Source organism: Odocoileus virginianus, chromosome 30 (genome assembly GCF_023699985.2).
Source record: "Odocoileus virginianus isolate 20LAN1187 ecotype Illinois chromosome 30, Ovbor_1.2, whole genome shotgun sequence".
NCBI lineage: Eukaryota > Metazoa > Chordata > Mammalia > Artiodactyla > Cervidae > Odocoileus > Odocoileus virginianus.
The window spans coordinates 14283994-14311180 of NC_069703.1; the positions used below are offsets into that span (position 1 = coordinate 14283994).

At 38.1% G+C, this 27187-nt stretch overlaps 1 protein-coding gene across 4 annotated transcripts in view; it reads right to left on the reverse strand.

The window, feature by feature from the left end:
* Positions 1-12074: 12074 nt before the first annotated feature.
* ACADL (acyl-CoA dehydrogenase long chain) overlaps positions 12075-27187 on the reverse strand; it is a 41235-nt gene continuing 26122 nt past the window's right edge. For 3 of the 4 annotated variants that reach the window (XM_020891128.2, XM_020891114.2, XM_020891105.2), the window contains 3 exons: positions 20468-20595; positions 18252-18338; positions 12075-12582 (listed from right to left, as the gene is read on the reverse strand). In XM_020891128.2, the coding sequence (XP_020746787.2) occupies positions 12489-12582; positions 18252-18338; positions 20468-20595 (309 nt within the window). In that variant the 3' untranslated portion in view covers positions 12075-12488. Of the gene's footprint in view, positions 12583-18251; positions 18339-20467; positions 20596-23190; positions 23278-23374; positions 23584-27187 lie in introns of those variants that run through there. The other variant, XR_002313459.2, reaches the window with a different exon arrangement.

The window sequence follows — 27187 nt, forward strand, 5'->3', positions numbered from 1 at the left end:
CTGCGTTTATAGGAGAGAATACTGCTTAAAAATTGCTCAAAACAATCAAAATTACATCTTCATATGGAATAAGCAAAGTATTTCAGAAATCGATGTACCATCATTGGAAAAAAAAAACTGTAAGTGAATGTTGTGAAAATAACTGAATCAAATATTTTTTGGATATTCAAAGGGTTGTCCTATCCCTGGGGACAGGGGTTAAAAAAAATAGATAAGGCATTAATTTTTTTTTTTTAATGAACAGGCTGAGAAATCAGGCAAGTATTACAATAATTCAAAGATTTTTTTTATTTGGTCTGAGTATTTTAAAAGACTTTAGGCAGTGAAGGAAGAAAGGCATCACTAGTTCAGAGGATGGTTAACTTTGAATTTTTAAAATTTATTTATTTATTTTAATTGGAGACTAATTACTTTACAATATTGTAGTGGTTTTTGCCATACATTGACATGAATCAGCCATGGGTGTACATGTGTCCTTTGAATTTAAATAGAGGTTGTGTGTGTCATATTATTGGGCTGAAAAGTGCTGTCATTACTAGGATTGAGGAAATCTCTATAGGTCTGGAGATACAGCACTAAACGAAGTTCCGTCCCCATGGAATTTATAGCAGTGATACGGAAATTAAGCTTTGTAATTACACAAGTAATAATTTAGAAGGCACTTTTATATACATTATCTAATTTTCCAATGCTCTAAGTTCTTTTATCTTATAGTAAGTCCTGCAGTCTGCCAAATTTGCAGACCTTAAACTTTTCAATTTATTGAACCATCAGACAAAACTTTCTTACTTCTTTTATATTTACAATACTTTAATAGGAATTGGGGGGTAGGAAATTAATAATACAAAATATATCTTTGATATAAAAATGTAGAAAAGCACAAAGAAGAAAATCATAATCATCTGTAAGACCTGCTGTATGTTATATATGAGATGACACTGCATACTGTGATTTTTACCCCATTTAACTACATATTAAGGACATTGACCATTGACACAGAATATTATTCTAAAGCTTGATTTTAATATTTATAGCATATGCATGCCAGTTTTCCAGAAACTGTAGAATATCAAAGCTGCTTAATAGGAAAATTGACATACTGAACCATTTGTCCAATTGTTTATATTACTCTGAAAAATACATGCAGTTACTTTTTAAAAATCAAGGATATATTGTCATTTAGAAGGTACATTAAAAGCATCCTGATTTCCAAGAAAAAATATAACACTGGGTAGAAGACTTATAGAACCAGCAAGAACAAAGAGACTGGAAGGCACCATTCTTACTGACATAATTATTACCTATCTGGAAGCATGTAAAAGTGTCCAAGTAAGCAGTATTACAGTGATTTCATGAGATAATCTTTCTTAAGATTCAGTCACAGCTTTCATTCAGGACACATGTGTGCAGCACTTATATGTAGCTGACATGATAAACGCTGGTGATACAGGAGAATTTAAGCAGCTTAAAGCCAGAAAGAGAGTAAAGTTACTTTTCTATCCCCCTTCTCTGCTGTTTTTCTCCATGGAACTTATGAAAATCTAATTTAACATCAATTTTGATTCTATTTTGTTGTCTTGTCTAAGTCAAATGCAATCTCCATGAGGTCAGTCACCTTTTCTGCTTTGCTTACTGCTGTATCCTCTGAACTCAGGACAGGTCCTGGCAAATGCAGGTTTTCAGTATACATTTGTTAAATGAATATATGCATTTAGTTCTCACATTCTGCAAACTGAGTGTTATATTCATTTTCTAAAGTGAGTGGAAAAGAAAAAAAAATTGAATGAGGTTACATAATGTAATATATCCAGATTCTCACACTAAAAAATGGCCAAATTTGAAATTTGAAAAACAGACCTGCCTGTCTCCAAAGCCAGCGTTCTTTCCCCATTACCTCTCATAGAATAGAAAACTAGTTTGGAAGCCTGAACTATTATTTCTCTATATTTCCATACCCAGGGCCACTGTCCTCCACTGTCATATTCTAGCATATTCAGTTCTTTCTTTTTTATAATCATGTTTAGAAAGTGAAATAGGAGAAGTAGCAGTGCTAAAAGTGGTTGTTCCTATTCAGGATAGATTTAGCTTTAACTAACCAGGATCATCAAGTGAAATGAGGGCTGGATGAAGCACAAGCTGGAATCAAGATTGCAGGTAGAAATATCAATAACATCAAATATGCAGATGACACCACCCTTATAGCAGAAAGTGAAGAACTAAAGAGCCTCTTGACGAAAGTGAAAGAGAGTAAAAAAAGCCGGCTTAAAACTCAACATTCAAAACCCGAAGATCATGGCATCTGGTCCCTTTACTTCATGGCAAATAGATGGGGAAACAACAGAAACAGTGAGACACTTTATTCTCTTGGGCTCCAAAATCATGCATATGGTGACTGCAGCCATGAAATTAAAAGATGCTTGCTCCTTGGAAGGAAAGTTACGACTAACCTAGACAGCATATTAAAAAGCAGAGATATTACTTTGCCAACAAAGGTCTGTCTAGTCAAAACTATGGTTTTTCTAGTAGTTATGTACAGATGTGAGAGTTGGACTATAAAGAAAGCTGAGCACTGAAGGATTGATGCTTTTGAACTGTGGTGTTGGAGAAGACTCTTGAGAGTCCCTTGGACTGCAAGGAGATCCAACCAGTCCATCCTAAAGGAGATCAGTCCTGAATATTCATTGGAAGGACTGATGTTGAAGCTGAAGCTCCAATACTTCAGCCACCTGATGTGAAGAACTGACTCATTGGAAAAGACCCTGATGCTGGGAAAGACTGAAGGCAGGAGGAGAAGGGGACAATAGAGGATAAGATGGTTGGATGGCATCACCGACTCAATGGACATGAGTTCGAGTAAGCTCCAGGAGTTGGTGGTGATGGCCAGGAAAACCTGGCATGCTGCAGTCCGTGTCCAAAGAGTCGGACACGACTGAATGACTGAACAACAGTAACAAGAAGCCAGGATCAACAAAAAAGCAGACAGAAGACAGGGGTAAATAGCAAGAGCTACAGGATTCTTCTCGGAATGAGGGCAGGATGCAAGAGTAGTCAGAATTGACCCATGACTTTAGAGAGACCGAAAAATGACTCCCCGTGTATACAAATATTCATAGCACCTTTTGCCAAAATATCCCCAAGCTGGAAGCAACCCAAGATACATCAAATGGTGAAAAACCATTTTTGGCACATCCATATGATGGAATGCTACTCAGCAATAAAAAGGAAACAGACTACTGGCACACAAGACAACATACCTGAGTCTCAGACAGCATGCTAAGTGAAAGAAGCCAGACACAAAAGAGAATAAATATTTTATGATTCCATTTACATAAAGCTCTGTCTACAAAAGACGAATTTAAACCCATAATGACAGAAAGCAGACCAATAGTTGCTGAGGCTGGGGTAGGGGGAACTGAGGGGGATGGGTATATGACGTAAAGGAAATACTCTATCTTGATCATGATGGAAGTCAAATGGGTACATGCATTTGTCAAAACTCATCAAAATGTGTACTTAAAAATAGGCACATATTATTGTATGAGAATTATACTTCAATAAAGTTGATTTTTAAAACAAGGGCTTTCTGATGAAGATTGTGACCCAGAAATCTCAAGGAGTTTTAAGTCCAAAATGTAGACAGGCAGAAAAATTAAAAACTAGCCTACATCAATTATGTGTGAAATGCATTTGAAAGCTCCAAATAATGATGGCTTAAAAACACAAGAATTAATACTCCTTGTTATATTTTATTGATACTGACACATTTTTTCACAGCAATGCAATAACAAAGCAGTAGAACAAGAATGTTTGATTGGCAGTGGGTTTTTTCTTAATAATATATAATGGTGCATCTTAACAGTTAATGAGACATGTTTTGTTTCTCCAAAACATTTATTTATTATTTGACCGCACCAGGTTTTAGTTGTGGCACATGGCATATTTAGTTGACACATGTGGGATCTAGCTCCCTGACAAAGGATCAAACCCGGACCCCCTGCATTGGGAGTGCAGCGTCTTAGCCACTGGACCAGCAGGTTAAATCTCTGAAACATGTTTTTTTAAAAAAAAAAATGTTGAGAGACAGCCCAGAGCTGATATTTCAGCTCCACAAGGTAACCAGGAATGAAGGTTCCTTTCTATTACTCTCTTCTGCCATTCTCAGCCCTGGTTTCCATTCTCAAAGTGACTTCATGTTGCCTGAAGTCTACGGGAACTCCAGTCGTCATATTCATTTCTCAAGCAGCAGGCAAGAAAGGGATAGAAAGCAAACTGGGCCTCTAAGGTGACTTCCCTGATGTTCCTCTCAACAATTCTACAAATGTGCATGTATTTAGTTGCATGGGAGACTAGGAAATACAGCTAGCCTTGAACACATTGTCACCTCTTGTGACAGTCATGTCCGACTCTTTGTGATCCCATGGACTGCAGCACACCAGGCTTCCTTGTTCCTCACCATCTCCTGAAGTTTGCTTGATGTCAAACAAAAAGACTACAAGAGATTTTGAACTACATTCCCCTTTCAGGCTCTGTGGCTGTGCCCATTATTCTGTTTAATTGATGTAAGCCTGCAAAGGCTCATTAAGACCAAAATACGGAAGTTTAAGTAAAGGAGGTAAAGTTATTCTGCAGGTAATAGTTGAACCACTGAAGAGATTTGCATAAAGAAGTAAAATGATCAAAGTGTTGTTTTCAGACCCTAATCTCACAGGTCTTTACACTAAACAAGCATATCCAGAAATATTGGTCAGAACTCACTACAACTGAAAAACCTATCCCAATATTCTGACTCATTTCATATGAAGTGTGCATATCATGGCAGTTTCTTGGGGTCACTGAGGTGTTTAATATTGTAACAGCAGTTTTATATCCTCTATTACATACAACATATAAGAACAAATGGATGTTGTTATCAGTCATGGTGGGTTATGATCAAGTTACAATACAATAACAAACAATCCCCAAATTACAGTCAATTAATGCACAAAAAGTTTATTTCTATCTCACACAGTCTGTTTCAGGCCAGGTAACTTTTCAGAATACTTGCCTTCCAGAGCTGAATCTTTATTCTATGCTTTGATCATATGTCACCCCGACAACACCTCTATAGTTGCTGCCATAGGGTAAGACACATATCTCACTTCCATCCACAATCCATTAGCAAGAACTAGTCACACAATTACAATGGAACCAGGAAATAGAAACCTCTCATGTGCCCGGAAAGGAGATATGTGCATGGATGAATATTAAAGCTTTCTAATACAAAAGTCATGTCAGAAAAATGTTAAATGGCACCAACAAAGGAAACCATATCTAGTTGGAGATGTGACAATTTACAGGCACTGATCTTAAAAAAAAAAGGATCTTTATTCCATAATTTCCCTTTCCTAACATTTTCCTGTTTTTCATGCTCACATGCAGCCCTCCTCCCGGTTCATGAGCTCTGAGTGAATCTGCTTCTATTTCTGTGTCCCAAAGTAGACTCCGGTTTGCTTAAGCCAAGTAAGGCAGTCCATTTCCTTTGGCACAATCATTGGTTCAGAGATAGGCATGAGACTAAAACTAGCTGCTGAAATTCATTCCCATGGGCTAGTTTTAGTCAACTATACATCTATATGCAAAAATTAAAAATGGACCTTGACATCTCACCCCTAAAAACATTACTGAATTGAACATAGATCTAAGTGAACAACATAAAGTATATAAGATTCCTAAAAGAAAACAGGAGAAAAACTTTATGACTTGAGTTTGAGCAGAGTTCTACTGTATACTAAATGTGTGATCTAGAAAAGAAAAAACTGATATATCAGAATTTGTCAAAATTAAAAACTTTTGCTGTATGAAACCCACTGTTTACAAGAGTGAAGGAACTAGCTACAGATAGGGAGAGAATATTTACAAATCACATATCTGGGAAAGGACTTGTATCTCTAGGAGTTCAGCCAGAGCCTGACAACCTTGCATGTTTCCACACAGACCACAAAGGCAAGGCTTGGACAGTAGCTGAATGGTGACAGAATGCCATAAAATCTTGTGAACCTCGGGGTACAGGAGAGCATGGGAGACATGGGATGTGCTGCTACAATGTTATTTTTCACTTGCTCTCCTATCTACCCAGGGGGCTGTCATGGGCCAGTGTTTCATTGTTTCCAGATTTTGGTGGAGTCTGAGGCTTTCTGCCTCACCATCCATAAGGCAAACCTGCAATTGTAAAATTGATTAGCAGCATGCTGGAATGGAATCCTCCAAGGAGTGCCCCATCCTTCTCACTGCAGTCAGCCGGCCTCTTCTGTTTGTGTCATCCTGTACAAAGGCCACAGAGGGCTGGCACCTTTGGCTAGTTATCTTCACATTCCCTATGTGAGCAAAAAACTGAGTATGTAAAGGGCTCGTTGTTCCTTTACTGGCTGAATCTGTCAGCCTGAATTTGCCTGGTGCTTGACAGTGTTCAGTTCAGTTCAGTCACTCAGTCGTGTCTGACTCTTTGCGACCCCATGAACCGCAGCACGCCAGGCCTCCCTGTCCATCACCAACTCCCGGAGTCCACCCAAACCCACGTCCATTGAGTCGGTGATCCCATCCAACCATTTCATCCTCTGTCATCCCCTTCTCCTCCTACTCTCAATCGTTCCCAGCATCAGGGTCTTTTCAAATGAGTCAGCTCTTCACAGGAGGTGGCCAAAGTATTGGAGCTTCAGCTTCAACGTCAGTCCTTCCAATGAATATTCAGGACTGATTTCTTTTAGGATGGACTGGTTGGATCTCCTTGCAGTCCAAGGGACTCTCAAGAGTCTTCTCCAACACCACAGTTCAAAAGCATCAATTCTTCTGTGCTCAGCTTTCTTTATAGTCCCACTCACACATCTATGCATAACCACTGGAAAAACCATAACCTTGACTAGATGGACCTTTGTTGACAAAGTAATGTCTCTGCTTTTTAATATGCTGTTTAAGTTGGTCATAACTTTCCTTCCAAGGAGTAAGTGTCTTTTAATTTCATGGCTACAATCACCATATGCAGTGATTTTGGAGCCCAGAAAAGTAAAGTCAGCCACTGTTTCCCCATCTATTTGCCATGAAGTGATGGGACCGGATACCATGATCTTAGTTTTCTGAATGTTGAGCTTTAAGCCAACTTTTTCACTCTCCTCTTTCCCTTTCATCAAGAGGCTCTTTAGTTCTTCACTTTCTGCCATAAGGGTGGTATCATCTGCATATCCGGAGAAGGCAATGGCACCCCACTCCAGTACTCTTGCCTGGAAAATCCCATGGATGGAGGAGCCTGGTAGGCTCCAGTCCATGGGGTCGCTAAGAGTCGGACACAACTGAGCGACTTCACTTTCACTTTTCATTTTCATGCCTTGGAGAAGGAAATGGCAATCCACTCCAGTGTTCTTGCCTGGAGAATCCCAGGGACAGGGGAGCCTGGTGGGCTTCTGTCTATGGGGTCCCACAGAGTCGGACACGACTGAAGCAACTTAGCAGCAGCAGCAGCAGCAGCATCTGCATATCTGAGGTTATCGATATTTCTCTCAGCAATCTTGATTCTAGCTTGTGCTTCCTTCAGCCCAGCGTTTCTCAGGATGTACTCTATCAGAACATATAAAGAACTCTCAAAGCTTGACATTAACAAACAACCCAAATAAAAATGAGTAAAAGATCTGAACAATTCACCAAAGAAGATACATGGAAGGCAAATAATCACATGAAAAGTTGTTCAGTATCATTAGACATGAGGGAAATGCAAATTAAAACCACAGTGAGATACCACTACATAGTATTAGAATGTCTAAAATTAAAAAAAAAACAAGTGCTAGAGAAGAAGCAAAACAGTTGGAACTATATTGGTGGTGGGAAGGCAAAGTGGCACAAGAATTCTGGGAAAATAACTACAATTTCTTATAAAATTAAACATACATTTACCTCTGTGAACCCAAAATTCCTCAGCAATCAAAATGAATGAATAAATAAGCTGTGGTATATCCATACAGTGAACTACTATTTAGCACTGAAAAAGGATTGAGCTATTAATTCACACAACATGAATGAAACGTAAGTGCATTTTGCTAAGAGAAAGCTGCTCTTAAAAAGTTACATATTATATGATTCCATTTATATGAGTCCCAGAATGACAAAAATATAATAATAAATATATCAGCGGTTGTCAGGGGTTAGGGGCTTTCCTGTGGCTCAGTGGTAAAAAATCTGCCTGCCAATGCAGGAGACACAGGAGACGAGGGTTCAATTCCTGGGTCAGGAAGATCCCCTGGAGGAGGAAATGGCAACCCACTCCAGTATTTTTTCCAGAATGGCAAGAGGACAGAGGAGCCTGGCAGGCCACATTCTGAGGTTTGCAAAGAGTCAGACAAGACTGAGCGACTGAACATGCATGCATGTATGCCAGGGGTTAAAAGTGCAGAAATGATGCGACTATAATTGTAAGAGGTAGTTTTTTTGGTATAATAGAACTGTTCTGTATCCTGATTATGGTGGTGGTTGCACAAATCTATATATATATGCTAAAACTTAGAGTACAAAAAAAAGACAGTTTTATCATATGTATGTATACCAAAACAAGCAAATTTGCTGTATATTAATTAAAAAATAAAGTGTAAAAAGGGAGAACGAAAAAGAGAGAAGAGAAGACTGTTATAAAAGAGGGAGTTCCCTGGTGGTCTAATGGTTAGGATTCCAGGCTTTCACTGCCGTGGCCCAATTTCAGTCCCTGGTCAGGGAATGGAAATCCTACAAGGCACTTGTGTGTAGCCAAAAATAAATAAAATTTTAAAAGTTAAAAGAAAAAGACTAGTGCCTAGTATTTGGGACTTTCCTGGCAGGCCAGTGGTGAAGACTCTAAACTTCCACTGCAGGGGGCACAGGTTCAATTCCTGGTCAGGGAAACAGGATCCCACACATTGCACAGCAAACCACAACCCCCCACCCCAAAACATAAAAGAGAAAGAAAGTGAGAGATGTAGAAGACAAAACCAAAAATGCAATCTGTGGACCTTGCTTGGATCCTGATTTGAACAAACCAGCTACAAAGGGCATTCTTGATATAACTAAGAAAAATTTACTGTTAATCTGTAACTATATTTTAAAGTTTTTAAATTATGATCATGGCCTTGTGGTTATATATAAAAAAACTTAATCCGTTAGACACACATTCTGAAGTATATATGTGTGTGAAATAGGATTACGTCTGGGATTTACTTCAAAATTATTGAAAAAATTAGGGGCGATACATTGGCAAATGTTGAAGCTAGAGGCTCATTACACTACTTTCACAATTTTTGAGTATGCTTGAATCTTTATGTAATTTTTCTTAAAATCTGTCATGATAATGAGATTTCAAAACAGGATATTTGAAAGAACTCCTTTTCAACATTTATTATAAAGCAGAAGACAGATCAGCCTACAGTTGACTTCCACCTCAATGTCAAATCTTTCCAATGACTTCAAATAAATAAATGCTGTGTGTGCCAAAAATAATACTGACATATGAAAAAAGCAGCCTCCTAGAAATCTTATACCGTGAGCAATAAACTACTAAAATTACTAGATTAGTAAAGATTTGCTGTTAGATTTTTAAAACAGCAAATCAAAACAGCTTCTTTTATATACTGTCATTTTCAATGACACTATCAAAGAAACAAAGGGCAAAAATAATTTTAGGGCAATAATTATGATTTTAAAAATCTGAGCCAAAACCCAAAATTACTCAGGCCTTTTCATTCTCATTAATTATTTACACAGTGTGGCTTTCCTGCTGTGTCAGTCCAGTCTGTTCTTTTGAGCATTATTATTATTTATCATTTTTTGAGCACTTAGCACTGCATGAGATACAGATGCTAAATTCCTTCCCTAGGGGACAACAATCAAAGCCACACAAGCAAAATATGAAGATTAGCTATTGAAGAAATGAAAATTAAATAAAAAGCTAAGGAACACACTCTGAGCCTCCTGTTTTGCTTTATGCTTTAAGTTCATGATACAACATTTGCTTCTTTGGAGGGAGTGCAAAAGAAGACTGAATTTGCCAGATAAACAACTAGCTTAGAAGAAATAGAAAAACAGATTTTCAGGGATCATTCTAGAAATATCCTACCTTAACAATCCTTTTACCTTCTGATAAATACAAATTACAAGAACCTACTCCCGGGATGCAGCAGTGCATGCATGGCACCTTTTGAACTGAACTGAACTGACTTCCTGCTTAAGGAATGGCTTCTCCCAGTCTGTGTTCCTGATGAGTGCCAATCACAGTACACGTTCCCCCCACTTTACGACAACATTGTGCTGAGATGTAGGCTGGGGCAGCCCAAGGTTATTTTTACAGGCACTGTATTGAAATTTCTCTGCAGTGTCCATTGGGCCAATTTGTAAAGAAAAGTAGAAATAAACGAATACAGTCTAAGTGCTGGCAGTTCTAAATCCCAGAATCAGGCTCTTAAGTGCCGACAGTTCTTTGCTTCTGCTGCTGCTGCTAAGTCACTTCAGTCGTGTCCGACTCTGTGTGACCCCATAGACGGCAGCCCACCAGGCTCTCCCATCCCTGGGATTCTCCAGGCAAGAACACTGGAGTGGGTTGCCATTGCCTTCTCCAATGTGTGAAAGTGAAAAGTGAAAGTGAAGTCAGTCGCTCAGTCGTGTCCGACTCTTAGCGACCCTGTGGACCGCAGTCTACCAGGCTCCTACATCCATGGGATTTTCCAGACAAGAGTACTGGAGTGGGGTGCCATTGCCTTCTCCCTACAATTCTTTAGATTTTATGAACTACTCTACAATTCATTTTAGCCAGCACACTCAAGTTTTTGCTTAGGATAGTCTGAATTGGATTTCTTTGTCATTTGCACCTGAAAGAATCCTGACTCAGAATTTGCCCAAGGTCCAATAGCTGCTAAATGGTAAGAGTCATCATTCAAATCTAGGTTTGTCCAGCTCTACATAGTAAGCATTTCCTGTTAGGTTACTTTACTGTTTATCCTACAGATGTTTAATTCCTAAAATCTAGTTTCCTTTAAGATTGGGAAAGGAGCTGGGGTGGGGTGTTGGATCTAATTCTCTATTGTTCCCTGGCAGTTGGTGTGAGGTGAAAGCGACAAATACAGTAATACCTAATAAGAATTTATTTTCACCCATTTTGTAGAAGATTTACTGAGCAAGAATCCAAGTTGTCAATCATACAAAGTTCTACCCAAGAGCAAGTCAAAGTTATGTAAGACACTAGGACAGAATGGTATAAAAGTATTCTCTCTTCTCTCTGCTCTAACCAGTTGTAATGACTGCATCAAAAAACAATGTTTAATACCCACAACACCAAATAAAATATCAAGATTTTCTAGGTTGAATGAGAATACATTTATTTCCACTTAAAAACTACTTTATTCTTTGTCTCACCAATACATGCAAAGGAAAACAAGTACTAAAATGATGCTGGCAGTTTACAAATTAATGGCCTATTTTTTGGTAATAATTAAATTAAATGTCATTTCCTCATTTTCCTATTTAAAATACTTCATTTCCTTTATTACCTTTATCATGATTTGAAATTGTTGTTTATTTACTTCTTACTTTATGACAACTTGTTTATCACTTATGGATCTTGCCAATTTTTTAAATCATATTTTTCATCAATTTAACAGCCTGGATTATAGATGACAACACAAAGTATAAATCTGTTAAATTAATTAAAAAATTATGCTGCTCCCAAATAAAAGTCATTGCTTTGGTACCTATAAAATATACCAATATCTTGAAACTATTAAGGATAATGGTGTGCTCTCCTAGCAATTAAACTGGGATGGAAATCTGTTGAAAGCCCAGGTGTCAGTGGTTTAAGGAACCAGTGGAATTCTCTTGTGGGGATTTGCTTAGCTGAGTCCTAGTGGTTTTAAGGCCCTAAGGTAGGAGGTTTCCTGCTTCAACCTAAGCAGCGCTTCACACGTCAAGATTTCACAAGAACTTCGCATAAGCTTTGGACTGAAGAAAGTGTCTCATTATTTAAAAACAGGTTTAGGGGTAGGGTGGTAGAAACACTGTTCTGGGGAACTTGGAATAAAAGATATCTAAACACATTTTGCATTGTCAATTGTATTTATTCTTCTTTTTCAAAATCAATGTGCCATAAAAAATTTGATAGTATAATAAAAAATTACTTCTGCCTCAATTTTAAAGACTGAAGCATTAATACTCTTTTAGAATTTTAGAGATAAATGAAACATTAAGGCTTCTAGAATCAGAGAATCTTTGCCATTTAGCTATGCAAAAAATTAACAGTTTAAACCTTATATTGGAAAACTTTATGATCTTTGGATTCAAAGATTTCTTCCCCCACGGTGTTAATCTTATATTTGCATTTGATATCTTTCTCTACATGGAGAACAGATAAAAACTTGTTTAGTGTTCCCTCCCTTTCTGGGTTGTATTTTATCTTGAGTAGATTTAAAACCAGATTAGCTGTAATAGGATTCCGGGATGTGGGCAGATGTCTACTGGTCATGGATGATCTCTCTTGCAATCAGCTCCTTCATTATTTCATTGGTACCACCATAGATTGTCTGGACACGGGAATCCACATAAGCTCTGGATAAATAAGAAGATGATTAAAGGAGTAAACAAAGGATATTAGAAATTATAAATTTTGTCTCACCAGGTAACTATTAATTACAGTGTTCATTTAATGAAATTGAAACAAACAATAAAAGTTCTTCATAAATTACTTTTTTTCAGTATGGCATTCATCCAAGATTGGTATGATTATAAAATTCTATTCATATATTGATCATTTGCATAGATTTGTTTTAGTTTGCTTGGAGAGTACAAATTCAAAATAACATTTCTAAGTATGTTTATTTTAATTTTGTAAAATTCAGCACATATAATCCTAAAAAGTATTATTTTAAATTTAGAAATGAATGCAATGTCTTAATAGTTTGTTACCTTTAATGTTTCCCCCCAAAAGTTGAAATGTACTGGTTTTATTTAAAAAAAAGAGAAAAGTACATATTTTCTAACATCCTTTAGATTCCCACCAATACTGCTGCCATCAGCAGTATAAATTGATGCTTCAGAAAATTATTACTTCACAAAGTTAACAAGTAACTTACTTTTGGAAATGATTAATAATCACCCCAGTAATGTAGGAGTTTAAAATACCGAGTGACTGAGCACACTGCTATAAAAAAACAGTTTACTTTTGGTAGTGATGACAGCAAACATAACACTATATAGTTGTTTTTATCTTATCTCATTTTACCCTCTCAGCTCTGGAATTAAGGAGGGTAAATATTATTAATTTTGCAGGTAAAGGAACTGAGGTGCTGAAAAGTTAGTACATATACTAATTAATGGTTGCTATTTAATGGTCACATAATAGATCATTGGCAACCTGGAATGGAAAGGTAGGTATCTTGCCACTTTGGCAAATATCTTTTTAATTATATCAATATTTATTTTCATTGGTCCAGAAATGTAAGATTATTTATTGAGCTTTGCAGTTTTCTAGTAGGCAAATTCAAAGGCATTTATTTCTAAGCCTTAAACTGTTTTTTTTTTTAAATTTAATTTGAGACAAACTAAATGTGCTGGCTTTCTAGGAACATGATCAATTCTGAACTTCTCCTTGTCCAAGTTCATCATGGTACCTTGCAATGGTACCTCACTTGAGCACTCAGTATTTATTGATTTGATTTACTGTAACCAGCTCAGGTTGGGTACATGAGACAAGTGCTCGGGCCTGGTGCACTGGGAAGACCCAGAGGGATCGGGTGGAGAGGGAGGTGGGAGGGGGGACTGGGATGGGGAATACATGTAAATCCATGGCTAATTCATATCAATGTATAACAAAAACTACTGTAATGATGTAAAGTAATTAGCCTCCAACTAATAAAAATTTAAAAAAAAAATAAAAAAATAAAAAAAATAAACACATCAAATAATGATTTACTGTATTACAAAGGAATTTTCGAGTCTCAATACCTACTTTCTGATGAAACTTGAAATCTAGAGACATTTGTGTTTTCAAATATATTTTTTCTTTTGGACAGATTCCATTGTTGCCCACAAAATCCAGAACTTTCATTTAGAGAATCTATCTGGCATTTCAGCCTACTTCAGCAATTTCAATGCTTTTGGATCTTTTTGGACTGAGTTGGGCACATTTTTTTCACATTAAAGAAGTTCCAATGGAGTGGGTAATTGACAGAGATGAGTAGGCCTTTTATAAGTTATTAATTAAATTCAGTCATCAACTAAAATACAGAAGGCAGCAGAAGGAATGTTTAACCACACAGGGATGAAGCTCTTTATCTCACACTGTTCTTCCCAGCAAACAGGTCTTGAAATGGCAAAACTTAAGCATCTGTTCTCATAGCCCCAAGCTGAATGAGTAAGACTAAAGTAAAACTCACACTTAAAATCACTTATTTTTATACAAACAGGAAAAAAATAAATAAAACAAAAAAGCATCTCCTTGAGCTGTGAAACCAAGACTCAGCAACATGCAGGGGCATAAGTTCAGTTCAGGGGCTCAGTCACGTCTGACTCCTCACAACCCCATAGACCACAGCATGCCAGGCCTCCCTGTCCATCACTAACTCCCAGAGTTTACAAACAAATAATACAGTTTAACCTTAAGGTATAAAAAACACCACTAGAATGATTTTTTTCCTATCATATCAAAATCTGTATACTTCATCCACATATTGCCTAACGTATCTGATTAGCTTTTCTGATATTATCCACCACTCTCTCGTCATCTTATGAAAAATTCTTTCCCTTTGTCTTTGGAGAGAAAAAAACATTCTGGTTTAAAAGTTCATACAGTCTTCAAACTAAGACCCCGGCCAAGAAGGGGATTGTTACTCCTGAAAGGAAGTATGTCTCTCAAATTGAAACCAGAAATTTCAAATACCAGTTTTGCTTGCTCCTGATCTGATGGAATTGCCTCTGAGAAAACAGACCAAGACGTATGCTATACTCTAATCCTGGACCATGCGGATGTCTGACTCGTCTTCACCTAAATGCCTTTCTAAGGGACAGAACTAAACTAGACAATCACTGAACCATGGCACTGTCTACATTCCCAGAAGCAGTTAGAACTGCACAGTTAGCGGAAAAATATTAACACCCATTATTATTTTACTTTCTTAAGCACTGTGGATATTATAAATAAGATGAGTTAATATTGTGACTAAAACATAAAAACACACAGGAAAAATCTCAGCAATGCTTTAATTTGTGCTAGCATAACTCAGTTTACTTCCAACTTCATGACTATTCAAAGATTAAAAAAAAAAAATCTGCTTTTGTTTAAGGCCTGTTTGAAGCAGTTCTGAAAGGATATACCAAAACCCAAGTCCAAGGATTGATAAAGAAAAGGAAATAAGTTAGTTACTTCATGCCTACATTCTAAAGGAAGGAACATACTCTACTTGTTGAGTTTTTATAGAAAGTTATAAATTATATATACCCTGTGATTAAAGCTTTCTGAGCTACCCAGTGGCTACAGAAAATTAGTAAATTACATCTATTCTGGAGATTCTGTTCTTAATGTAACTTGAATACAATGTTTATTTTCCTTATTAAGGACTATAAGCGAATAAAATGTCTTCAGTTATGCTTGCCAAAATGATAAATTTGAAACTAAGTTTGGATGCTAGTTTAATACTGTTTCCCTTTTAGATATTCTGTATTTAGATTAATGTTATAAGAAGTTTTTAGAAGCTCACAGCATTCTCATTCTCAAAACTAAATTGGACTTCTCTCTACATAGCAAAAACTTCCTTGGGAAAATTATATAAGCTGAAAATATTGCCAAATGAGAGGAAAAATATATTTTCTGCAATGAGAAGGAGAAATGCCATGGAGGGATTATTAAGGCAAAGACTACAGGAAGAGGGTAAGAAAAACCTATGAAGATGGAGGAAGAAACATAGAAGAGGATGCTGCCTATTGACAAACTGGAACTTCTTCAAAATGGTAACAAGAATATTCATGTGTAATACAATACAAAGGCTGTAGTTATTTTAATTTGAAGGAAATACAAATTCTACTTAGAAAAAAAATAACACTTTTGTTTTTAGAGATAAATAAACAATAAAAAAATTTAAGATTTTTTATTGACTTCACATGTAGGTTAATTTTTCTGTAATGTGTATTTTTTTTTAATTTTTAAAAAAATGGTATTTTCAAAGACATACAAAGGACCAAAAGGTATATGAAAAAATGCTGTACCACTAATCACCAGGGAAAAGGTAAATCAACCACAATGAAATATCATCTCACATCTGTCTATGAGCTAAAAGGCCAAAAGACAAATGTTGTTGAGGTGATGAAGAAATTGCAATACTGGCATACTGCTGTCAGAGAGCGGAGAAGGCAATGGCACCCCACTCCAGTACTCTTGCCTGGAAAATTCCATGGACAGAGGAGCCTGGTGGGCTGCAGTCCATGGGGTCGCAGAGAGTTGGACTCGACTGAGCAACTTCACTTTCACCTTTTCACTTTCATGCATTGGAGAAGGAAATGGCAACCCACTCCAGTACTCTTGCCTGGAAAATTCCATGGACAGAGGAGCCTGGTGGGCTGCAGTCCATGGGGTCGCAGAGAGTTGGACTCGACTGAGCAACTTCACTTTCACCTTTTCACTTTCATGCATTGGAGAAGGAAATGGCAACCCACTCCAGTGCTCTTGCCTGGAGAATCCCAGGGACGGCGGAGCCTGGTGGGCTGCCGTCTATGGGGTCACACAGAGTCGGACACGACTGAAGCGACTTGGCAGCAGCAGCAGCTGTTAGAGAGAATGCACAGTGGTGCACAGCAGCTGCTATGAAACAGTACAGGAGTTCTTCAAAAATTTAAATAAAACTACCTTATGATCCAGAAATCCCACTTCTAGATATTTACACAAAAGAATTGAAATCGAGACCTCCAAGTGATGCTGGCACTCACTTGTTCAATGCAGTATTACTCACAATAGCCAAGATGTGGAATCAACCTGTACGTCCATGGACAGATGAATGGATAAAGAGACTGTGGTATAACATACAATGGAATACTATTCAATCGTCAGCAGAAGGAAATTCTGCAATATGTCACCACCTGATGAACTTTGAGGACATTCTGCTAAGTGAAATAAGCCAGTCACAGAAAGACAAATACAACATGATCCCACTTATATGAGGTATCTAAGGTAGTCAGATTCATAGACTCAAAAAGGAATGGTGGCTGCCAGGCGCTAAGGAGGGGGAGAAATGGGAGGTTACTAACCAATGGGCATAAAGTTTCAGTCAAGCAAGATGAATAAGTTCCAGAGATCTGCTGCATAGCACTGTGCCTAGAGTTAACAATACTGTACGGTGCACTTAAAATTCTGTGAGGAGGGTGGATCTCATGTTAAGTGCTCTTAACAACAGTAAAATAAAATAAAACAAAATAATTAATAGTCAGTGCAAATTAAGGGCTTCCCCGGTAACTCAGACAGTGACGAATAAGCCTGAAATGCAGGAGACCTGAGTTCAATCCCTTGGGTCAGAAAGATCCCCTGGAGAAGGGAATGGTTACCCACTCCAGTATTCTTGCCTAGAGAATCCCATCGATAGAAGAGCCTGGCAGGCTATATAGTCCATGGGGTCGCAAAGAGTCAAACACAACTTAAACAACTAAGCACATAACTTAAGAGGATAAGTCATCTTCAGTCTTTGTTCATTTGAGTATGAGTTGCTTCAAACTGGAGGAAATGATCTGGAAATGCATTAAAATGTAAAATATGCATACTTTTGAACTAGCAGTACTACTTTTGGGACTTTGTCCTGTTATAATGAAAAACTCATGTATCTGAGATAAACGTATGAAAGTGTTTATTGAAGCATTGTTTGTCACAGTAAAAAACTAGAAAAAAAAATCTGAATAAACATAAACAATTATAGTAAAATACTATTAGACTATAAAAGTGATACTAATCCTTCTGAATAATGATTCAAATAAAGCTTTAGTATATTATATATTTATTTATATTTAATATCTTGTATACTAAAGTATATGTTCACTTTTTAAAAAAATGATTAAATCCTAGTGGTAAGCTGATAACATGAAGTTGTTTCTATCTACCTAAACACACTCCACAGGCAGTTGAAAAATGCAAAGATTTTGCACCTCTTTTCCCTCTATACTCAGTGTACAAAAGACAGGTAAAGGAGTTTTCCTTTTTCTTCACACCACCCAGAAAAGCCTAACACAACAGGCCTACTTACTTTGCAATGGGATACTCCCACATGTATCCCCAACCTCCATGCAGCTGCAAACAGTCATAAGCTACTCTGTTTTGCAAATCAGATGCCCTAGACGTCCAAAATAAAAAGCAGAAAAGGAATATTTAAAATGAATTTTCATTAGATGCTTTACAACCAGAAAACAAATGACTGTTTAAATGCATACATTTATCAAACAATTAAAAACAGGCATATCAGTCAACCAGAGAAGATTGATGTAAATTATATGTAAAATAAATCTCAAGAGTATTTTCACATAATGAATACTTTCTTCATCAACTATATTTCTGGCTGGGTTTCCGTTAAGTCTAGAAACAAAATGTAGAAAATTTAGACTACTTTAAGCCTAAAAACAATATAGTAAAAACTTGACTCTGGTCTAATTTATTCAGATTCTCTGTGTGATATGTTAGCAGAAAAATTATATAGTCACCTATTTTCTTTTGCCTTGTGTAATATGTATTTGTTTTCTTCAAATATATCACTTCTATGCAAAGGTTGCAATTCTGAATTTTTAACTATAAAAAATATGTTTTAGGGTTTTCAGAAATAAACTGAAAGTAAAAGTGAAAACCTAAGAGGATAGACCTCTATTAAAGCACATACTATCATCTAGGACACTTATTAAAGATTATTGGGGAATTACTATTTCTGAAGTATATGTATATTAATATGAGGTGCTTGAAAAATGTATTCTTTTCTGATCTAATCACAAGAATTTTAACTACTGTTAAAATCTGTAAAATAACTGGTTAGTTCAAAATCTTTTCAACTTACTTTCAACAGTGGGAAATACAAAACAAAGGTAAGCATAAGACCCATTTTCCTATAAAAAACAATTTTTAACTCAAGCCATAGGACAGGTCAAGATGTTCCTGAGAAATACAGTAACGATATAATGATTAACAGACAAGATTCAGGGGGTAGTGATATTTGGAATTCTACACATGTTTGTCTTTGACAAGTATTTTAGTGAAATATTTGCTGGGTTATAAGTAGTTGCTTCCTCTTCTCCAATATGAAATACCAGTGTGGCTATAAACCTGGTGTTTTCAAAGAACAATAAGGCCACCAGCTATCCAAATGTCTTTTTCCAAAAATATCTAAAAATTTTACACTATTTCCCCTAGTTAAAAAACTTGATATAAATGTAAATGTAAAGTATCTCCCCGCTAAAATGCTAATTCCTAGTAATTCCACATGACTTTTCAACCTGGTAAGTTTATTATTTTGGAGTCATTACATAAACCACTATTCTGCATATTTCCTCATTCTACTTCTCACTGAAGTGAACACAAGTTAATGAATAACAACAGGAATTTTTTCCAGGTTATTTTTGGGCTAATGAGATGTGAGAATGTTTTGTTTTTAAAAGAGGAAACAAAACCCACTTTCAGAATCTGATTTAAACTATGTTCTTGCATCTTAAAATACACAAAAGGCCTGGGGGGGGGGTCTTTTTTCAATTAACTCATCTTTAATAACATTGCTAATCATGTTTAATGAAAACGAAAAATTTTTTTGTTTGCTTTGGTTTGTGGTTTTGGCCATACCATGAGGTATGCAGGATCTTACTTCTCCAACCAGGGATCAAACCTGAGACCCCTGCAGTGGAAACCCAGAGTCTTAGCCACTGGATGGCCAGAGAAGTCCCTGAAAGTTGTCTTACAGAACACTTTCTTTTTCTTTTGCTTCATAGAGCATGTACAACTTTTGATTGGCCAGTCAAAACTTCAGAAATTTTTTCTGAGGTCTAGAAAACCTCTTAAACAGAAAAATCTTCTGCAATCTACTCATTTCACAGATATCAAAATGTTGGCCCAGAAATAATTAAATTTAATTGCAGCTATGTAGTGACAGAACTGCAGCTATTGCTGTTCTTTTGTTATCTTACTCTACCACCACTCTTCAGCTAATTTGAGATTGAACTACGACTTGAAATAACGAATTAGTCATCATATTTAATATTTACTTTTTGAGGGTAAGCTAAAAGTTAAAAAGTAACTTGGGTAAAGTTTTAGCACATTATAAATAGGTTTAATGGCAATGTTCAGCATTTTTTAAAAAATTGGTCCTTACTGCTAGTTTGCATTTACTCAGCATTCTTCCTTTAAGACCGTCAAGGCTGAGTTTCACTTTGGAAGAATTCCATAACAGCCTGTGCAAACACTACATTTTCATTACCGTAGCAGGCATACCAGTATTTCGCCATGGCAGCAGTGGCAAGGTCCAGACGTTTCGCTCTGTGCAGCTGGAGACAGCTGTCCACAAAAGCTCTGGCTACACATATGGATGTTTTTAATTCTGCCAGCTTATGCTGCACCACCTTGAGTTTAAAGGAAATGAAAGGAAAAGATAAGTTTAGGAGAAGAGCATATTTTGAGTCACAGCATATCAAAAATTATGATAAAAGATCTTTAGAGCAAAACAGACATGGAATTACTGGGGTTTTTTCCCTTCAAAAAAGATGTTATATTTCATTGCTAAGAAAACTTGTACCAAAAGACAAGATGCAAATGTCGATAAATACAAAACATCTCATATTTTATGTTAAAAAATTTAGACTATTTAGGGAACTTTTGGAAGAACATCATGACTAAGGGTGAGCACCATTGTGTGGTATAGTCCTTTAGGTACAGCTGTTGAAAATATCTGTTCTCCTCCGGAATCTAAATCCATGAAGAACTACTAATTAAATTAAGTATGCACATTTCCTGCTTCTCTGTATTGGAATAAAGAAACACGCTAGAAGGACAATATCAAAAATATGATTAGACACTAAGGGCTTCTCTGGTGGCTAAGTGGTAAAGAATCCACCTGCTAACGCAGGAGACATGGGTTCGGTCCCTGACCCAGAGAGACCCCCCACATGCCTTGGGACAACTAAGCCCATGTGTCCCAGCCCCTGCTTACCACAACTAGAGAAAAGCCCATGCAGAAACACAGACACAGCACAGCCAAAAAATTTTAACAAATAAATAAATAAAATTTAAAAACTGTATATTTAAAAAAATATATTTATACTTGTTGTTCAGTCACTCAGTTATATCCGACTCTTTGAGACTCCATGGACTGCAGCACGCCAGGCTTCCCTGTCCTTTATTACTCCTGGAGTTTGCTCAAACTCATGTCCATCGAGTTGACGATGCTATCCAACCATCTTATTCTCTGCCCCCACCTTCTCCTGCCTTCAGTCTTTCCCAGCATCAGGGTCTTTTCCAATGAGTCAGGTGGCCAAAGTACTGGAGCTTCAGCATCATTCCTTCCAGTGAATATTCAGGGTTGATTTCCTCTAGGATTGACTGGTTTGATCTCCTTGTTGTCCAAGGGACTCTCAAGAATCTTCTCCAGCACCAGAGTTCAAAAGCATCAATTCTTCAGCTCTCACTGTCTCTATGGTTCAACTCTCACATCCGTACATGACTAATGGAAAAACCATAGGTTGTTTTTTAAAGGATTTTTTGTTTATTTATTTTTGGCTGTGTGGTGTCTTAGTTGCAGCATGCAGGATCTTCACTGTGGGGCAAGGGCTCTGTAGCTGCAGCACACCAACATGCGGGATCTTAGTTCCCCAACCAGGGATCGAACCTGCATTGCCTGCATTGGAACGTGGCATCCAGCCTGGCTTTTCACATGGTGTAATCTGCATAGAGGTTAAACAAGCAGGTGACAATATATGGCCTTGACTTACTCCTTTCCCAATTTAGAACCAGTCTGTTGTTCCATGTCCAGTTCTACCTGTTGCTTTTTGATCTGCATATAGGTTTCTCAGGAGGCAGGTAAGGTGGTCTGGTAACCCATCTCTTGAAGAATTTCCCACAGTTTGTTGTGATCCATACAGTCAAAGGCTTTAGTGTACTCAATGAAACAGAAGTAGATATTTTTCTGGAATTCCCTTGCTTTTTCTATGATCCAACGGATGCTGGCAAATTGATCTCTAATTCCTCTGTTTTTTCTAAATCCAGCTGGTTCATCTATTAGTTCTTGGTTCATGTATTGTTGAAGTCCAGCTTGAAGGATTTTGAGCATTACTTGCTAGCATGTGCGTGAATGTGTGCTAAGTTGCTTCAGTTGTATTCGACTCTGTGTGACCCTATGAACTGTGTAGCCCACCAAGTTCCTCTGTGCATGGATTCTCCAGGCAAGAATACTGGAGTGGGTTGCCAAGCCCTTGCCCAGGGGATCGTCGCAACCCAGGGATCAAACCCGCAAGTCCTGAATTACAGGCAGAATCTTTACCACTGAGCCACCACAGAAGCCCTTCGAGCATGTAAAATGAGTGTTTTACATCCTACTGCATACATGCAGTAGTTCGAACATTCTTCGGCAATGTCCTTCTTTGCGATTGGAATGAAAACTGAACTTTTCCAGTCCTGTGGCCACTGCTGACTTTTGCAAATTTGCTGGCATACTGAGTGCAGCACTTTAACATCATCTTTTAGGTTTTGAAAGAGCTCAGCTGGAATTCTATCACCTCCACTAGCTTTGTTCATAGTAATGTTTCCTAAGTCCCACTTGACTCCAGGATGTCTGCCTCCAGGTGAGTGACCACACCATCCTGGTTATCCAGGTCATTAAGACCTCTTTTGCAGGTCTTCTGTATCTTCTTGCCACCTCTTCTTAATCTCTTCTGCTTCTGTTAGGTCTTTACCGTTTCCATCCTTTATTGTGCCCATCTTGTGTGAAATATTTCCTTTGTATCTCTAACTTTCTTGAAGAGATTTCTAGTCTTTCTCATTCTATTGCTTTCCTCTATTTCTTTGCATTGTTCACTTAAGAAGGCTTTCTTATCTCTCCTTGCTATTCTTTGGAACTCTGCATTCAGTTGGGTATATCTTTCCCTTTCTCCTTTGCCTTTAGCTTCTCTTCTTTTCTCAGCTATTTGTAAGGCCACCTCAGACAACCATTTTGTCTTGTTGCATTTCTTTTTCTTTGGGATGGTTTTGGTCACCGCCTCCTGTACAATGTTACAAACCTCTGTCCATACTGCAAAATATTTAATCTATATCTGCAGAATGCAATAGAAGAATAGAATCAGAACACTCAAGACATCAAAGTCCAGTACCTCCCCAACCCCTGCCACCTTTCCCCACTCTCCCTCTTACCTCTCTCACTGGCGCGCACGATCCTTAACTTGAACTGCATGGTCTGGAACTGTCAATGTCAATATACCTATTTACCTCCTCCTGCTAGCCATAGACAACTAACAGTATTCTAATCATTCTAATACTCTAATCATTCTCTCTAGACCAACGTCAACTATTCTTGATGGCTCTAACTTCAATCCAATTTCCTTGTAGTCCTGATTTTGTTCCTGTGGAAATTCAAATAGAAATAGAATTTTGATCATTCTGCTTGGAACCTGAGTGAGATCTTCACTGTGGCTGATAAAAGGCATGGAAGACAGTGAAAATGGCATTAACTTGATGGCCCAGTGAAACTCAAACTAGAAATTATAAATGAACTCCACCTCCACAACCAGTGAACCAGTGAAGTTGCTCAGTCGTGTCTGACTCTTTGCGATCCCATGGACTGTAGCCTACCAGGCTCCTCTGTCCATGGAATTCTCCAGGCAAGAGTACTGGAGTGGGTTGTCATTTCCTTCTCCAGGGGATCTTCCCGACCCAGGGATCGAACCCAGGTCTCCCGCATTCCAGGCGGACGCTTTACCGTCTGAGCCCCCAGGGAAGCCCCCAGCTGCACAATGTCTAGTTCAAAACCACGACAGCCTTCTCCCAGGAAGGCTCCAAGGAGCAGAGGATGCTGACCCTCCTTTGCTGCCATTACAACAATCTCAAACCGTAAAACCTAACCCTTCAGAGCATCATTGTGGTGGAGACTGTTTGAGCAGTTTCCATTCTTGGAAAAGAGTAGAAAAGGAGTATAATAAAACTCAGGACCAGGCAAAACTCACAGTATGTCAGCTAAAGGCATTCCAAGGGACATATTCCTCATACATGTGTCAACATAACTTCTGTGCTGCTGAAGAACCCAACTGACTGTCTTTCCCTTGGGTTTACTCCATCCCCATCTAATAACAGAAGATGGGACTGACTTCTAATGATTCTAAAACCAAGCAGAGGGAAGGCTGGTACCACACCTTTCCACCTCTTGTATTGCTGTTGTTGTTCAGTCACATCTGACTCTTTGTGACCCTATGAACTGCAGCACAACAGGCTCCCCTGTCCTTCATGATCGCCCAGAGTTTGCTCAAACTCACGTCCATTGAGTCAATGATGCCATCCAGCCATCTCATCCTCTGTTGTACCCTTCTCTTCCTGCCCTCAATCTTTCCCAGCATCAGGGTTTTTTCCAATGAACTGGCTCTTCACATCAGGTGGCCAAAGTACTGGAGCTTCAGCTTCAGCATTAGTCCTTCCAGTGAATATTCAGGGTTGATTTCCTTTAGCATTGACTGGTTTGATCTCCTTGCCGTCCAAGGAACTCTCAAGAGTCTTCTTAAGCACCACAGTTTGAAAGCATTGATTCTTCAGTGCTCAGCCTTCTTTATGGTCCAACTATCACATCCGTACATAACTAATGGAAAAACCATAGCTTTGACTACATGGACCTTTGTTGGCGTCTAATTCAAAACGTGACAGGTTACACCAAAACTTTCTTCCTTTCTCAGACTTTCCCTTACTTTTTCAATCTCCCTTTCTATTCATTTATATTTAACAAAGCCAAATGTCTACCTTTTAGTCAGCACAAAGTTTCCCACTCCCACCCCACACATCTGAATTTACTCACAGAAAAATCTAAAAGTGGAATAGGAAACAAAATAGTGGAGCAATACCCTCCTACATATTGAAAACAGATGAGTATATTCCATGAAAATCCCGGAAATGGAATTTTTAGCTTAGTCTTGGTGTAGATCAATGACACTACCTATGACACTTCATTTGGAAAATAAGGAAGAAGCTGACAAGTCTCAATATACTTCTGCACACGCCCTCCACAGTATGTGATGACACACTTAAGAATTTTTAAAAACTGGTTGTTTATTTATGCATTTATTTTTGGTTGTGCCGGGTCTTCGTTGCTGCATGGGCTTTTCTCGAGTTGTAGTGCACCAGCTTCTTGTTGCAGTGGCATCTCTTGTTGCAGAGCATGGGCTCTTGGCAAGGAGGCTTCTTAGCTGTGGCACATGGACTCAACAGTCACAGCTTGCAGGTTCTAGAGCACTAGCTCAGTAGCTGTGGTGCAAGGGCTTAGATGCTTCGAGGCATGTGGGATCTTCCCGGATCAGGGATTGAACCTGTGTCTGCTGCACTGGCAGGCGGATTCTTTACCACTGAGCCACCAAGGAAGCCCAGATTTAGGAATTTATGCACTATTTACAACAGAATCAAGATCTCTAAGCCCAATTATCTCGGAAGAGAGCTGCTTCGATGGAAATGCTAAGAGCTTCTAGAAGCTAAAATTAAATTTCAGACCAGGATGGGCTCATTTAGAAAATCCTTGCTTCAGTGCACTCAGGTCCACAGGTCTGAAGGAATTAATGCCTGCAAGAGCACAAAATTTACTCTTCGGCGATAAAGAGTAAATATTTACATATTCTTGGCATTGAGCTGAGTGTTACCATCAGACTTGGTCTTTGCTCTTCACTGCAGACAGAGCATCATGCTTTCAGAAATTATGGTAGCTAATAATTGTACCACGTGTTATTAGCAAGGTGCCTTTGGTGAATGATCAGCATGCTCACAGCAGTATTTTTTAACACTCATTACTAGTCACTCATAGATACTACTGCAGCTAGCCTTTTTCCCTAAAGTTGCAAAGTGGATCAGATAACATCTCTTTCTGAGTTCTGAATAATACAATTCTTAAAAACACAGAATTATCAAATTGGAAGACACCCTGGAGAAGTTACTGAGCCCAGCATTTCATTTAAACAGTGTGACTCAAGGATAAACTATAACAATTTAGGTTTACTACCTGATTTTACAGTTAATTAACCCCACACTTGGGCTTCCCAGGTAACACCAGTGGTAAAGAACCCTCCTGCTAGTGCAGGAGACTTAAGAGACCTGAGTTTGATTCCTGCGTCGGGAAGATCCCCGGGAGGAAGGCATGGCAACCCACTCCAGTACTCTAGCCTGGAGAATCCCATGGACAGAGGAGACTGGCAGGCTACAGTCCATGGGGTCGCCAAGAGTCCAAGGACGGCGGAGCCTGGTGGGCTGCCGTCTATGGGGGTCGCACAGAGTCGGACACGACTGAAGCGACTTAGCGGCAGCAGCAGCAGCAAAGAACACTGAATTTTCACTTCACTGTCCATGGGTGAAAGAGGTGGGAAAAGAAAAAGAGTCTATCTACTTTGGCTTTCTGGGTAATAAAACTAGTGAATGGGTTTCCCTAGAGGCAGTAAAACTAGCTCTGGAAACTAAACCTAGAGTGTAGGTTCAGAGCTAAAATACTTAAGAAATCTTGAGCATATAACTAAACTGCTCCATGCTCCAATATCCTTTTCTGTAAAGTAAGGATAAATGTAACATCTACTATATGCAGTTGCTATGAAAAAAGGAGAGATAATCATTTAGCACAGCACCTGGCATACAGAGAACATCAATCAATGACACACATTATCATTATTTAATATCTGAATTTTACTATTGTATTGTCCATTCCATGGAAAATCATAAAACTGGACAGCAACTTTGGAGAGTATGGATGAGATAAAATGAAAATCTTGTAACTACTGCAACTTAAGTATGGTAGATCTCCAGTCTAAAAAGAAAATAAATTTTGTAAAGTGTGCCCAAGTGGTCAGAAAGCCCCAAAATGTTCAAAATTCTAGGATAACAGGTATCAGGAAACTGAATTATTATATGGTCATAAAAATGACATTTGGCCACATATAATATAACATTTAAAGGTCTACTATTTCAATTTAATATTGGAACCATAATGGTAAA